Raw genomic sequence first — 17,227 nt, forward strand, 5'->3', positions numbered from 1 at the left:
CAATTGCAAACAATTTCCAAAAGATTAATTTTTTTTAGATTTTATGAACAGTTATAAATTAATAACAAAGGATTTTTTTTTTACAAAACTATATGCAGGCATGTTTTGTTTGTTACTGTTAAAATTGGTTAATCAATTGATTAATTTAATGATTTAAATTATAATTCATTACAGAAAAGATAATTTTTCCATATAATAAATTTCAGTCACATCTGGCTTTACAATGACAATATTTAAACCTATTTATTTAATTTTGCATTCTGCAAATTATTTAATATAGCCTAACAATGTTGACTTAACCAATGGCTTGAGTTTGGGACAGTAATATCTGACCAATAGCAGACGTCCAGCAGTGTTCAGGAAACCTGTTTGAAGAAACCTGTCTTATATTTTCAGTTCTGTTTGGAGTCGCTGGCACATAACATACTCTCTTCACCTTTTAAAGAGGATCATTGCAAAAGTAAAAGTTTTTTTTCCAGTTTTCTGTGGTTTTATGCTGCGCTGACGGAAAATTTCATAAGTAGTTTGAGAGTTGAAAGTGAAAAGTTGACTTGGTTTGCTTTGGTCTCGCTAAATGAATTCTTTCTCACTAATTCCTGATGTAAAACAAAGCCAGATACATCCATTCTGAACCAGATCTGTATTTTGGTCCATGAGGAATGTTGTTGTCATCTTAAATTAGACATTCAAGGAGTGCAGTGAGCCCTCAGGCATGCTTCACATTTCCCTCGCACATCTCTCTGTAGATCTGCGCTATCAAAGCGGATCAGTGTGTTCTGATCTCTTCTCCAGGTGCTGCAGATACAGCGCCCCGGCCGTGTTTCCTCCGACCAGAGCGGAAAGAGAATCAGACCCTTGAGAGATAAGGAAAAGGGCGTCTGCAGCAGATAGTGAAGGTTGAATGCATTGGATTCAGCCACGTCCCGTTTCTCTGCATCACTGTAAAGAAAAAAGATGGCACAATGACGAAGTTGTCAGTGTGTACCCGTCACCCTCGATCAATTGTAACATTACACTGCCAACATGATCCAATGTCTGCCTGATATGCAAAGGTGCGATGTTTGCGTAAGGTCGTGCCAGTGTTCATTTGCATTCTGGTGACGTTGCACATCAGGAGAGTAATTTATCTGCATTAGGTGTGTGCTGGGAACGGGAGGGGGTTTGAACACAAGGTTTTCCTCTGGAAAGCTGGCTTGACTCTTCAGTGCATGCCGTCGTTCCCATAGCAACAGCAGCAGCAGCAGACAGTGTGTGTATGTGTGTGTGGAGGCAGGAAGTAGGTGCCCAGATCTCCAGGGCTGGAGCAGGGAGATGGGAGATCCGCCTGACACTCCATCATAAGGGCTGTGAGGAAACCCGGGGCTCGTGCGACATGGCGGGCCTACTTTTTCACATCTACAGGCACGTTTGCACTCTCAACAACCTGTGCACTGACAACATGATGGTAAGCAGCCTGGAGCAAAAGATGGCATGACGACTAGACCGTTTCGAGGGGGTTTCACATCTGGTTTCACAACATCTGGTTGCGTCATATTTGCTTTCTTGGCAGTTGCGTTGACTGTAGTTCGCTAAATGTTCCATGGATCATTTTAATGTTATGGATTGATGCATTTTAAGGATTTGCAACTTTGCAACTCTCGGATTGTGTTTGCAGACAAAACGTTGGCCTTGTGTCAGGAGTTTTGAGTTACACGCCTGTCTGATTTCCACTTGTTTTCGCAGGTGATCCTTGTGCAAGTCAACCCTGGAGAAACCTTCACCATCAGAGCAGAGGATGGATCCCTGCAATGCATTCAAGGTATGTTGTGCTTCCTGTCTCATGCAACAGGTTCCTCCGTCCCGCTAGGAGCTAGTTTCTGGAATTGTTCCGAGTTTGCATATATGTTGTGCGTTTGAGGATGGTGTGGGATGGTGCCGCTGTTCCCTGCGTCTCTGTTTGTGTGGTGTTCTTCTAGCTAATCGAAACCATGACTGGTGTGTTATTGGATGTGGAGCTGTTGTAAACCGATGAGAGGCCGGGCACAGGGCCATGACTGGCATGCTTCTATATACAATGGCAGATTACAAAGCCTCTTTGTCTCATTCCCCTCTTCTTTAACATTCAGTGTCTTTGTAACTAATTATTGATGGACAAGATGGATTGTTTGCACACGCTGCGGTTGGGTTCTCTGAACAGCTGTGCAGATAAGGACCGATCTCACTAGGGAACATTAGTTTAACAAGTTTCAGAATGTTCTTGTGTCTTGCTGCCTTAAAATACCCGAAGGAAATTTGCAGTACAATTTTCTGTTAAAAAGGCATGAATGAGCCCCATCAGCACGCCTGAAATATACCTTCATCGACACCAACATTTTGGGGTCATTTTTAATAGTCATTAATTAATACTTCAGCAAGGATGCATTAAATTGATCATAAGTGAAAGTAAAAACATTTAAACTACTCAAAGAATCGGTAAAAAATATGCAACACTGTTTCCATAAAAATGTTAAGCAGCACAACTATTTTCAACATTGATAATAATAAGAAATGTTTCTTGAACACCAAATCAGCATATTTGAATGATTTCTGAAGGATCATGTGAGACTGAGGACGGACTGCTGAAAATACTGCTTTGCCATCAAAACAAATTACATTTTAAAATGTTACTATATATCATTTAAAATAACCATTTTCTCTTTGAATACAATATATTTAGAGGCTCCAAAAGATTCAGCCATGCCGTCAGACATTTGCAAGTATGATTGCTTTTATAGAACTGTTCTATACAATCAAGATAATCAATAATTTTTTAGTTTAGACGTTGGCAAGTTAGTTTGACATTCTTGTTTTCCACTACTAAAATAGTTTCAGAAGAAGCCATAACATCAAGTGTCACCAAGAAACACAGAAATCCACTCCGGAGATTCAGTTAAACCTGAAAACACCCACTCTGGCGTTCAACAACCTGCTTCTCGCTGCAGGCAAAATCACAGTCCCATAAGAAAACACTGTCACTTAACATCGATTTATTTCCTTGCTCAGAAGTGATCTTCAGGTTGCGGAGGCACAGGGACACAGGAACACAGGAACAGGGTGGATGGGCCGTTGTTTTGGCCGTGAATGGCACACTGTTGTGACAAGGGACAGAAACGGGGCTCTAGAGGGCTTGGCAGCAACATGTGTTGATACAAGAATAAAACAACAGGTCACAGGCCATAGCACCGGTCCTGCTCTCTTCCACAATGTGCCTTTGTGTGTTCATCAACTATGTCTTCACCTGTGATTCCCTAATAGCTCTTTCTTGTGGCATCAATGCATTAACTTTCATCCATTGTAGTCTCAGCCAAATTGAGAGTGTCCCTGTTGTTTTCCTCTTATAAGAAAAGCATCAATGCTGTAACTAATGTCTGTACTTGACTTTAACCTCTCCCTGTAAAAGGTTAAAAACAAGAAGGAAGTACTTAGGCAAGCCTTTCAGGTCGTGCCATTGTGTTGGACAGAAGCACACAGGCACATCCGACGCTTAGTGAAAAGGCACGGCTTATGGCATCACGGCGTTGAAAAAAGCAACGCAGCGAAACAACGAGGACAAGGTGTGGTGCACGGAGGAGAGGGGCATTTCAAACGCACATGTTTACAGAAAAGGTCACTGGGTTTAATTAGAAGTGTCGACTGAAGCAGAGGCTCTGAAGTAGCTGCTTTTTACAGAGAGGCTTCTTTGTCATTATGCAAACCTCAGAGCAGAAGCCTAGATTTAGGATTTTATATAAAGTAACCACTGTTTAGCCCGTGGACCGCTGGCAACACAGAACGCACAGAGAAAACATTTTGAAAAAGCTTGGGCCAAAATCACATTTGGAGTCAAAAGATTTAATTTAAAGGGGTAGTTCACCCAACAATCATGATCATGTTGTCATCATTTACTCACCCTCATGTCATTCTAAGCCTCTATGACTTTCTTCAGTGGCACACAAAAGAAGAATTTGAGAAACGTCTTAACTGAATTTGTCCAAATTGTGAAAGTCAGTGGGATCCAAAACAACAACATTGACTGATATTGCATAGCCCAAAAAAAAATAAAAAAAAATAAAAATTCACTATTTGTTTTGTTGTACAGAACAATGAATGAATGATGATGGAATTGATCCTTTTAAATTTGAAAGTTTGTCTCAGTCACGTAATTTGACTCTAGGCCTCTGAAAAAATTGAAGTAGGATAGTGGAAAAGTGGAAAGAGGAGGATGTTGGGTAAGAATTTTATAATCAAGGATTCTCCGTTCTTATTGGTCGCTTTCTGTCCTCCCTCATCATCATCTTTCGCAAAAACGGTACATTTTACTCTTCCCACATGGAGATCCCACTCATCTCCTATTTTTGACTCCCTTAGATAAATGTTGTGCTATTATTTTTAGCATGTTAAGCCTCAACTTTTTAACCCAACTTTCTTAACCTTAACCCTTTGCCTGCCAGGTGCCGTTGTTGGTCTTGCAAGTGCTAGTATCTTTAATTTTTTTGGCTGAGTGGCAGGTCATTACGGCGCTCAGTCATATGTTTACTGGAGTTTCAACCCGCTCCTATCGCTGGTAATTAGAGTGCAAGAGGTTGAACTGTAATCTTTGTCTCGTTTAAACAGGGTGACCTTTTTCTTTTTCCAGGGGACCGCTTAACAAGTCCTTTCTCGGCAGTAAGGTTGCTTCATGCTGCTTTCCCACACTTTTTGCAAATGGAGGGCTGTCCTGTTGTTTGAGTTTAGTCTGTCCTGGGTTGGTCGTTGTCTGTTTTGTGTTTGTGTTTTTTTTTTTTTTTTGGTTTGTTCTGAGGTCAGGGCAGTGTGAATGTGTTATCTACAGCATTTCCCCACTGAGGAAGAGCTCAGTTGTGTTATGACTATAGTTATGACTATCAGCTGAGAGATGTGGTGTTTATGAAGGCCTAGTGGGCCATGGGGTAGATAAAGCGAGAGTTTTTGGGGTTAACTGGGGACACTGGTTCTCTTTGAAGTGGTGATCCATCATCTGCTTTTGGACAGACATTTACCATTTTCATTTGTTTTCCTTCTTTCCTCAGTATCTGCTGATAAGGCACTAACTGTTTGGGTATTTAAGAGCAGTGTTTTTTCCATAAGCAGCGAATTACACAATGTCCTTCAAGGTTGTCAGAGAGTTGGGGGGTGGGCTTTATAATAACTGTTATATTATAGTAATGAACGCAACTTTAAGCGTTCACATGCAAATAATTGACATAAACTCCACGTTCTTATTTCAATGTTAAGTTGTGAATATTTTCAGCAAACAGTTTGCCCCAGTCGCTCCCCGGGTGCTGCAGCAAAATGGCTGCCCACTGCTCCGTGTGTGTGTGTTCACGGTTTGCAGTGTGTGCGACTGCGTGTGTGTGTGTGTGTTCACTACTCACTTCTCCTAATGTGTGTGTGCACTAACTTGGATGGGTTAAATGCAGAGGATAAATTCTGAGGATGGGTTACCATACTTGGCCTTCACGTGGGCCATCTGACGATTTTATATTGTGATCGATCTTGAAGACGTCCACAATGTAATTTATACGGCATGTCCCACAGTAGACTGGATTTTACGACAGTCCCATTACATGATTTGACTGATTTGGACACTTAAACATGCAACGTGCACCACAGGATTCATACTCAACTCAACGCATCCTGTGTTCATACACAGGATGCATGATATATAATTTTTCATATAAATTATTAGTTTATCATAGTTGAGTCTGTTTGGAGTATGTTAATGGTCAATGTTTCATAGGTGTAGAAAGTTGTACATGTTGTTTGCTTGTCACCAAAACAACCTTTTCCATAACCTGATTTTCATATTGTTGTACATGGGACAACACTGTACATGCTTATAATGCACAGTGATAGTAAATTGGGTATATAATACATCTCATTAAATATGAACATAAAATCAATGGTATACATAGATTTTGCAGTGCTTTCTTGGATTTCACAGTTGAATAAGCTTGTAAGTCCTCTTCAGTCCAACTTGATGAAATTACATAAAAAGACCCAGTATCTGTGTCTGTACTGGGAGTATGTTTGTGTAATTAAATGTGTTTTATTGTTTCTGCTCTGAGGAGCCATGGAGAAATGCTTCTCTAGTGTAATTACAGCTTTTGCTGAGAGCACATTATTCTCATCTGCACACCGTAATTTAGCAATGATGCACAGCAAAAGCGTTGTAGTCAGCAAGCGCTGAATCTGATTTTCTGCACACCAAACACCAAAAAATATTTCATTTATGCCTCGGAAAGTATATCAAAATTTAAACATGCTGAATGAATTTTTCAGGAGCCAATGGTAGTCAATATTGTCCAGAAAAACAAAAACAATAATGAGCAGGAAAGACATGATGCGTTCTCTGACCGAAAGAGGACAAACGTGTTCTTGTCCTTGCCATCGGACTGTATCTACAGTGACTGAAGGTCATTAGCTATCTTTAGAAAAGCCCCATGAATGGCTATTGTGGCATGAAGTGAGTGACTTTCTCAGCTTACCGTACTCCCACAAAGCACAGAGACAGAGAGGCAGACATTTCATGCCACAGGCTCCACCGAGTAGGAATGGACTTGAGCACCTGGGTAACAGCAATGTGCTTGGCTTATTTTCAGTGTCTGTTGAGTACTCGAATAGTACACTTCCCTTTAGGTCTCCGCCTTGTGCATGTCTAAGAGACGCATCCCATATGAGCAACCGCTTGTCCCATTTACTTTACCAACAGCAGTCATTTTAAAACTGATTAATGATCTTCCTTGTCATAAGTCCATGTGCTTATATGTGGCCCCCCGACTGAGTCTAGTTTTTTTTTCTTTCTCCATTCTGTCACCTGATGGAGTTTGAGTTCCTTGCCACTCTCGCCTATGGCTTGCTTAGTTGTGGACACTTTATATTCAACAATATTATTGATCTGACTGTACTGACGCTGTTGTATGAGTACTGAACCGAGCTGGACGATTACATCATTTTTGCAGAACTGCTTTAAAGATGAAATTTAACTAATTTAATAATTTAGAAGAACTGAATTGACACTGAACTGACTTCAGCCGAAATGCATAATTTTCCTGTTATCACTATAAAGCTGATTTGAAACGATCTGTATTGTATAAAGCGCTATATATAAATAGAGGTGACTTGACTTAATTTACAATTGCAATCTGCTAAAGCAATTCTGAGCGTAACGGGGCAGATGTAATACAGAATCCATACTGTAGCCCTGAAGGCAGCTTTCCTGTCCTTTTACAGAGGTTAAAGTGTTACAGTTTCTCCTTTTAGGGTTTATTTATCTATGTCCACAAAGCAGCTGGGCTTCTATTTATGTTTTGGAGCCTTGTTGCCTGAGAGACAGGTCTAGCATTAGATAATAGGTCAGCTAGAGAAGACACTCAGGTGATGTGCTATAGCATGTTGATGAAGTATAACTCTCTAAAGGAACCCAGAAGAAGATTCGATTCTGATTATGAAAATTAATAATGCAAGCTCTATTAACAGGATTTGTGGCTATATTATATCATTCTATTTTTTTTGAGCTGTGAAGTTGTATAAAGGCAAATTTACATTTTAAAAAAAAAACATACTAAATTGTTCAGTTTACTTCAATTTTAAATGTGTTACTGTAACCGCATCTTAGAAAAGAACTGAGGGACAAGTTGAACCCAGAAAAATCGTTCTAAAGGAGATGGAAGCAAGTCAGTAAGTAGTCATTTAAGCAAGCACTTTTTCAAAGCCATCTTACTTATAGGTTACTAAAGGATGAATCCCCTTAGGAGCAATGATGTTCGTTCCTTGTGGATATCGAAGCGGCTACCTTTTAGTTACCAGACCTGAGCTGTTGAATGCTTTTAAAAAGTAAGCCTACATTTAAAAACATTAAAAGATCTTGAGGTGAGTGATAATTGAAATGACTCCTCTCATTAGGATTTGTGAAATATATGAATGTTGTGTTTTTCCAGAAGGCAAAGGCAAATGTGCATATTTGTCAGAATGTGCGAGTTTGCTTTGCTGGATGGTGACCACCAGAGCTCCACCAGATCCCAGAGACCTGGAGCACATGCACAATTTAACATTTTACAAAGTTCTATGTTTATGTTAAAATTAGTTGCTACAAGTGCAAGCATAAATAATACATTTGTTCACTGTGAAAAGTGATGTTGACTTAACTTAAAAATAATTAGGAGTTTTAAACTTCATGCGTAATTGGAAAAATGTAGTTCTTGACAGATCATTGTTTCTGCCTTAAATTAATACATTATTAGCTAACTGTGTGATTTGTATATGTACATTTATGAAATGCATAACCTGGACACAGTCACATCTGATAACAGATCACTCTAAATTGTAATGTGGACTCATTTTTTTTTCAAAGCAGCTTTACAGAAAATGCATATGTATTGTGAAAAGCGCTATACAAATAAATGTGAATTGAATTGAAAGTTTATTTACTTTTAAGGCAAGGGGTTTCCTCACTTTTTTTCAACTGATCACTTTTTACAGTGTTAATGTTCATTTCTACATATACAGTTTAACATCAAGTTAAATTTAAATGTTGAAGTTAAAAATTAACATTTATTTCATGAATTCTGAACGAACATGAGTATATTTTTAAATTTAGCATTGACTTAGAACAATAAATGCTCTAAAGAAGTTGTTTATTGTTATCTCATGACAATAACCTAATAGGTTAATTTGAACAGTTTTGTAAAGTGTTTAATCCTAGAAAGAAAAAGATAAGCCTTCCGGTCTACAAGGTGCACAAGGTCAGGTTTGTCATCTGAAGAACGTGATCTCAGATCTTATTTTCTTAGATGTGTTAAAGATTCAGAATGAACACGGACACACTTTTGCCACATGCATTTGATAACTTCAGTTCCTGACCAAAAAGGTCTGTGTGACTCAGTGGTGTCTCATGGAGAAAAGCAGATTCCCTGAGAAAGATCAAGGGCAGGCGAATTGAGAGAATTCCTCCTGTCTACTGGCCCAGGCTCAAGCGAGGAGGACAGTGTGGGGTGAGAGGGTTCATTTGGACAGGGCCCGGTGACTGTGGCCAGAGAGGCACGGCCCGAGACGATTTGCCCAGCTTATTCCAGATGTGCCTCACAGGCTTGGCAGAAGATTAAAGCTCTGCTGCCCATTCCTCAGACACACCCTCTCGGAGCTGAGCGAGCGAAAAGAAGGGAAAGATTGCAAACACATCAGGTCCATGGCCTCTTTAGATCTTTGCAGTTTCAGTACAATGTAACCTAAAAATGTTCCTTGCAGATCATTCCAATATCATAACCAAATATTGTAGTACAGAAGTCCAGGACCAAACCCTACATGGAAACTAGATTTCATCAGGAAAGAATGTGAGGTCCAGTGAGTTTTTAGCTGTGCGTCTTGGTATGGCATCAGGGTAGTTGGTGTGATGAGGATCAGAATGCAAGAAGGAAGGATTGCACATCTGGAAGTGCCTTCCTATGCTTGTGACTTGAACTTTTAGGTCCTTTCAGGAAGGCCCATTTGATGGGTAGGAGTTTGTAAGATCTCCTTTTTGTCCTTTTTTTGGGGGGGGGGGGGGGGGGGGATAAGAGAAGGAGGAGGCGGGAACCGGCGAATGTTCAACAACTTAAATAAACATAAAATGAAAGTAAAGCGGCAGTCCCTCACGGACGACTGCCACACACATAAACAAAGCGCAACGTAAAATGGTCTCTTGTCCTTCACTGTCATCGCTCCTCCTTTTATGCTTCCGTAGCTCCTCCATGAGAGATACCTTCTCATGGCCCTCAGCCCAGCCCTGCTTGCTTCAATTTGTTTTATTAGCATAATGCACTTTTTTTTCTTTTGTTGTTCTCTTTTGTCAATGGATGCCTATTTCAACAGTTAAATTGCAGCAACAGTTACATTTTTTTCTCAACTTGTGGTTGCGTGACAGTGCATAATTTGCGCAAACCCTTGTGTTTTTCTTTGTTGCATCATCCTCATTTGAATCATGTTTATAGTGCTCTGACACCCCTAGTGTAGTGTAGTCCAGGTTTCCGTGAAATGCTTTTTACTCATTTTCTCCTTCTCTTAACATCTGTCTAAAAGTTTTAGGAGGCCCGATGTGGCTCTTCCAAGAACGATTGCTAATGTTCCTCTGAAATGAAGGGGTATTAATCGGAACTGGGTTGGCTGTTCTCAAATCTCAATCTGAACTGAACTTCTCGAGTATGTCAGCAACTCTGTCTACCAGCTACACGTCCCACCTTTTCCTCCGCTCTTGGCTTCCCCTCAGCCAGACGCTTGCGTCCCATCTTCTGTTTTTAATCTCTCCTCACGCTTTTCTGCATTCCCCCAGTCTCACTGGGAGTCTAGTCCTCCTACTACAGTAATATTCCTTTGCTCACTCCTCTCTCTCTCTCCGTAGGCAGTCTGCTCCAGACAGCTTGAGTGCGACCTGGCAGCAGTTTTGTTTCCTGCTGACGTGGCTCTGCTGTATCAGGGCTGCTGAAATCCCTCTCCCTCTCTGTCTACCTCCCTCTATCTCATTTACTTCCTGCTTCAGTGGCTATGAGTTGAGTATGGATGGTGTGGTGCTGTGCCATGTCTGTCCCGCTCTGCTCCAGCTGAGGAGTCTGTGGTCTGTGCCGGAGCCAACCATAGACACTGCTCTCCGAAATTTTCGGAGTATTCGTTCACCCCAAAATGAAAATTCTCACATAATCTGCCTTTCCTCAGAAATTAGCTCAAATTGAGTACTGCATGTCTTTTATATTGGGGATGCTCAATGTGCATGGTGAAATAATGGTTATTTGGCTAATATTGCAAGATTTTTATACTTTATCGGTATTAGGGGAAATGCGCATAAGATCCAATATTCACTATTTTTACATTTAGATTACATTTGCTATCATCTAATAGCTAAAGATAATCTTTAAAAACACTAACTAACAGTGTTGGGGGAAATGCATTACAAGTAACTTGAGTTACGTAATCAGATTACTTTTTCAAGTAACTAGTAAAGTAACGCATTACTTTTAAAATTTACAACAAAATATCTGAGTTACTTTTTCAAATAAGTAACGCAAGTTACTTTGTTTTCCCATTTATTGACTGACAGCTCTCCTGTCCTCATGTTGAGACAAATCAAAGTGCGGAGGCGTGTGTGTGTGTGTGTGTGTGTGTGTGTACATGATGTTTATTGTAGTTCTAGGCAAAATGTGAGCATTTACTCATCTCACTTGCACACACACAAAAAATGTAATATTCCAGCCCAATCTCACGGCAATTCGTACGAATTTTACGAGGTGGCTAATTCGTACCAATTCATACGACCTCACTCGTACGAATTTGTAAGTTTTTTGCTAAATCGTACATATTTTACGAGTTGCCAAAATCGTATGAATTCATACGAATGACCTACCCCTGACCCCGCCCCTAAACCTACCCATCACGTGGGTTTAGACAAATCGCACAAATTCGTACGAGTGAGGTCGTACAAATTCGTACGAATTGGTCGTGAGATAGCGTTGAATATTCCTCAAAATGAATAAAATCAGTAAAATGCAGAATCAGAATACTATGCAAACCTCCAATAAATAAATATGTTAAATAAAACATAAATTTTTATGCATTTAATCTCACTTTATTGACCAATGTACTTGCTTCTGACCTTCGATGATTCAGTTTAATAAGCAAACATTACTTTAGTTTAGATAGATAGAAAGGTTTGCTTCTTTGCTTTCCTCTACTGTACACATTTCCTTCAGCCTGAGGATTGATTATTATTTCACTTTTGGTGTGAAAGGGTCTTTACATTTGCCCAAAAATAGAACTTTTGTGTTATAAAAAAAACAAGCCCAGTCCAGGTGGGAAAAAAAGTAACGCAAAAGTAACGTAACGCATTACTTTTCTAAAAAAGTAACTAAGTAATGCAATTAGTTACTTTTTAAGGGAGTAACGCAATATTGTAATGCATTACTTTTCAAAGTAACTTTCCCCAACACTGCTAACTAATAACACTGTTAAATGTAATCTAAACAAAATCTCAAAATTAATATTTTTCATACTCTACATTTTATTGTTGTGATGCCTAAATTCACTTGTAGCATCTAAATCAATTGTTTCTTTGTTTTTTTTCAATAAATGTTAATTTTTTACAGTTTATTTTAATATTGTCCATTTAGCAGCCTTATTGTGAAAATAATTATCAGCCATCAAAAGTGCATAAAAATGGTCATGCTTGCATTCATTGTAGCATCTAAATCAACTGAATTAGTTTTTTATTTAATTTAAATAAATATATCTTCAATGTTTTAACTTTAATATTTGCCATTTGTCAGTTATCAGGCTTAACACAAAAATAATGATTATATTGGCCTTTATTTTAATATCGGTGCATCCCTATTTGGAGCGTCCTGACAAGCCTGGCAACACTGGCTCAGCCAATGACATGAAAAGGAATGTGGAAACCTTTTTAAAAATGTATTCTAGCAATTTCTTTTGGTGATATTAGTGGTGCATAAGTGACTTCTTATGGCTTAAAAGTTATTCTGAGACTGAATGTGATATCTCACTTTTTACCCTTGCTCTCTTTTGAGCGTTCACAATATTTTGAACATGCAATACTTTATTGTTAGAGCCACAGTTGAAGGTGAGATTTTCAGTAAATTTGTAGGTGAACTATCCCTTTAAACAGCTTTATAGGCTCCCACCTCCCAGCTTGTGGATATGGTAAAAGAGGACGAGAGCTCAGCAGGAGCTTTTCTTCCAGGTCTTGTAAGACTTCCTCTTGTAGGTCTTCAGCTAAAAGTAATCTGCGGTCCGAGAGTGGGACATTATCTTCTTGTATTCTCCATAGCATGTGGGCAGGTCAGAATAGAACGAGATATTTACACGCTTCACATTGTCCCAGTGTGTCTGTGATGAGCACTTAATATGAACCTCTCTGTTCACTATTGAAGAGTGAAATGTATTTTATGCGTCTAATTTCAACACATACCTTATGTCAAATGCTATTGCATTTAATGAGGCCAAAAGCACATAAAACGGAAGAGGATGCCCAAGGCATAGCACACACCATGTTCATATGCAGCCTCCCCCCTGAAAGATCCCCTCTAATCGTTCCCTAGGAGCCACAGGCTCCAACCTAACGGTTCCTCTCATGTTAATGGAAGCCATTAACTTAGTTGCTGGAGTCAGTAACATCCCCATAACCACTGTGTGTGTGTTTGTGCATACGTGTCTTGCGTTAAAGAAATGGCTGTTTTTAGTATAGCAAAAATAAGTATACTGTAATTTAAAAGTAGGTGTTTTTTTAATATTATTTTTTATCTTTTTCAAACATCAAAAACAGACAGACACCCTTCATATAACAAAGAATCTGTGCAATATGCAAAATGAAACAAAAATAAAACAAAAGGGGAGGATGACGATATACAAGGCCAACCTCTCTTAGTATAATCAAAATAATTATAAAAAGTGAGTTACAAATCTGAAATAAATAATTAATAAATCAATAAAGTAAAAACTGGTTCCCACATTTTGTCGAATTTTGTCGAATTGTCAAAACCGGTGTATCCAATTTTTTCCAGGTGTAACGTAGAAGTGAGTCCGTATAGCCAGTCAGAAAAGAGGGGCGTAGTATTTTTCTTCCACAAAAGCAGGATAGCTACAGTCATACCATATTGAACAGGTAATCGTATCTTTGGACTGAGAGACTCCACTCCAGTTAGTCTGACCAACCATGAATTGCTATCATTGGGTCAGGAAGTAAAACACAGTTATAGACCTTGGCAAAAAAATGGAAAATTTCTGGCCAATTCAAGATTCAATTTTCTTGAATTTGAGCACAGAACCAAAAAAGATGTGCCAGAGTACCCTCGGCAGCTTTACACTTATCACATGTAGGGGAGACATGAGGATAGAATTGGCTAAGCTTTATTTTAGAATAGTGAAGGTTATGTAATACTTTGTACAGAATAAGTTGGTGCCTTGAATTTATGGAACATGAATAAACAGATAAAAGGCATTTGTCCCAATCAGTCTCCAAAATTGTAATCTCTAGGTCTTCTTCCCAAGCATTTTTCAAATGAAGGGAGGAAAAGTCTGTATTATCTTAACGGTGTCCAAAGTTTTTTAAAGGTTTTAAACTCTAGCGAGCCGCAGTCTTCTGTCCGCTGTACTTTGTCGCAGCATGCTAACTGAAATGGAACCTCATCATCCCAGAATGCATTGTGACATTGAATTGAAACTTTCTGTGTGCGCACCACACAAATGCTCAAAATGAGATATAAACGAGAGGCTAACACAATTGACTCGCGTTTTTACCGCTGATTCTGATGTCTGACCTGGGTTTCTAAGATAATAATCTAATATTCTTCCTAAATTAAAACACAGTTAGCAAACACACAAATAGCGAAATGGTCAGTTTTCGATAAAATGGAACTGATTTTGATGCTTTTCAGTTTAGTAGTGTAAAATGGTCACTGTTCTTCTCTACACAGATTGAATGTTCCAGCAAGTTCTGCTTTGCTAAAGGGTGTGTTTCTTTTATCTGGTTCTTCTGACTAGAGATAGCAGATTAGGGTGAAGAATGTGAGGCCTGAGTCTGATAGCACTGTGAGGGACTGTGAATTTCAGCTATGGGAGGCATGGGCTTATCCTCACTCTTAAGCCTGGAAGGCATTCAGGCATTCTTTCCTTTGTCCTTTCAGAGAAAGTTCAGCTAGACCTTGAGCCTAATAATGAGGCCAGGCTCAGGACAGATATGCTGCACACACGTTTGGTCTTGAGTCTTCAGCGCGGTCAACTGCAATTTGTGTGGTGTTATTGACGTTATACTGTCAGTCATATTTTATTTTTATTTATTTTTGTTTGTGTTCCATTAGATTAATCCGCTACATAGACTACTACTCTGTTTTGCTTATCCCTAATTTGAGACTATTGGAGCACCCACCATCACAAGCCTGTCAATCAAGCATATTTCATACCAGCGTCGAGATGAAAGAGGAAAGCGTAGTTGTGTCTTTCTTCTTTAACACAGACATACTCCACCATTTTCTTCTGTTTTCTCGCTGAGGCTTGAATCCTTTTTTTTAGGTGCTCAGGAATGGCTGGATGGAGCTCCTGGCCTGATTCTTGGCTGTTCGTTCACAAATTTCTGAGTTCGTAGAGCTGGCGGGGCTTGGCTGATGTAAAAGACTGACTGAGGTGAAGGTGCTGTGGGGGAAACAGAGCTGGATGCATGACTCTCTGAGATTTGCAGGATAAGGAGCTTGTGTGAGTTTCCACAAAAGCCCTTCGCCAGACGTGCATCCCTGGGGCTGAACTGCTTTACACATGGTGAGAAGAGGATGAAGGAGGGAAGATGAAGGAAGCGATAGCTGCAGAGCACATGGTGCTCATTTATTCCAGCTGAAATGTTGCATTCTGATGCGAGGGGCCGGACTCCTCAGCACTTGGGCTTATGGGAGTTCAGTTTTCATAAGTACTGCAATCACTCAGCCGCGATGAAAATATCTATGCAGAACATTGTTACTGTTACAATAGGATTTGTTGCAGTATTTCTGTAATGGGGTCTGGGTAAAGTTGTGCAGGTTTAGTGCATCTATTGTACGTCCTGCCGTGAGCACCAATGGCAGTTGGTTTGTGAACCTATCAGAGCTTTAAAGGGGCTGAATTAAAGTAATAGTTCACCCAAAAATACAAATTCTGTCACAATTTGCACCCTCGTGTTGTTCCTAACCGGTATGTTTTTCTTTCTATAGAAGATATTTTGAGAAATGTCTCTTCTCACAAATGGCTTACTGTTTCCACTTTCCACAAAAATATTAAGCAGCTCAACTTTTTTTCAACATTGATAGAAATGCTTCTTTACAGTCTTCAGTGTCTCATGCTGATTGGTTGCTAATGATGTAATGATGCTGAAAACTCAGCTTTGCCATCACAGGAATAATTTACACTTCAAAATTTACCCCCCCAAAAAAGTTAAATACTTATTTCAAAAACATTAAAAAAATCGTACCGACCTCATACTTTTGAATGCTAATGTACATGTTTGAAGTTTATGTGGAATTTAGAGTTTGAGCCTCAAACAGCAAGTCAAACATATTATCCCTTTATCTCATTTAAGCATTATATATAAAAAGTGGACCATTCTTTTTGTGTTTTATTTTATTGAGAAGGGGGGTGGGGATGTAAACAACGCAGGCCGTATTCAAACCCACAGTTCCCGCGTTATCACCACAGATTAAGCAAATGTGCTAGTCGTTAGGCCATGGCTCCTAGAATTTGAAAATGCATTGAGAGCAGAAATCCACTGGTCCACTGCCATTCTGCCTTTATTTCAGTATCAGACACCAAGAGTTGTCTGGCTGCAAGAGCACTTGAGCTCGTTTTCACTATTGGCTACATTTTTAAAGGCCAGTTCGCGAGGCCAAAATTGACAAAAACCTTCCTGGACACCGTAGTTTTGTTTTGTTTACAGGATATTGGGGGAGGAACAGTATCCAAGGGAACTAATGAGGAGAAGTGTGAGAGCGGACTATTTTCAGAGAGCTTATCTGAAGGGCAGAGCAGGACATGGTGTAGTCTCAACCCCTGCATTCCTGTCACATGATCTCAGGACCGCGTCCTCTGCCCCCAAACACCCGGCATTACTGAACACACTTACAGCAGACACCGAGAGGATGTGGCTTATGTGTGTGTGATATTTACACGTCATCACTGGCTTCAGGTGTGTAACTGGGGCGATGAGAGTGAGACAGCTGCAGTAAACACAGCTGTTGAAACACACAGCGCTAGCTGGCCTTCCCTTCCCAAAGTCCAGTTCTCGCTATCCCGACATAGACCTTTTTACAGTGAAGACTAGTTTACCGTGCCTCTCCTGACCGTAGGATTGGGAATCGTTACCCTTTCGGCTCAATGAATCCGGTTTCTTAGTGAACCGTAATGGTTATTTTATTGATTATTTGGGGGAGAATAAAAAATGATTTGAAAGTAATTCAAATTGCATTTATTGATCTTTAGCAGCAGTCTTCAAAACATAAGTGGCGTCATTAATCATGATTACATGAAAGTTACACTCAATCCCCCCTGGGCTTCATCTGCAAGTAGCAGAATATCAGTTGTACATAATCACAATACACTTTCACTTTTAGTTCCTCTAGCAATTTTTCTTTTTTTCTTTTCTTTATTTGTATTCGTTTATATTAGACATGTATCTATTTTTCTATTCATACTACTGTACATTATTAAGTATCAC

At 39.5% G+C, this 17,227-nt stretch overlaps 1 protein-coding gene across 1 annotated transcript in view; it reads left to right on the plus strand.

The window, feature by feature from the left end:
- The window catches only part of fndc3ba (fibronectin type III domain containing 3Ba), a 125,627-nt gene that overhangs the window by 35,645 nt on the left and 72,755 nt on the right, over positions 1-17,227 (plus strand). The window contains exon 3 of the mRNA XM_079612393.1: positions 1,723-1,798. Coding sequence (XP_079468519.1) covers positions 1,723-1,798 — 76 coding nt within the window. The remainder of the gene's footprint in view (positions 1-1,722; positions 1,799-17,227) is intronic.

Source organism: Phoxinus phoxinus, assembly GCF_949152265.1.
Source record: "Phoxinus phoxinus genome assembly, chromosome: 5".
In the NCBI taxonomy this organism is placed as follows: Eukaryota; Metazoa; Chordata; class Actinopteri; order Cypriniformes; family Leuciscidae; genus Phoxinus; species Phoxinus phoxinus.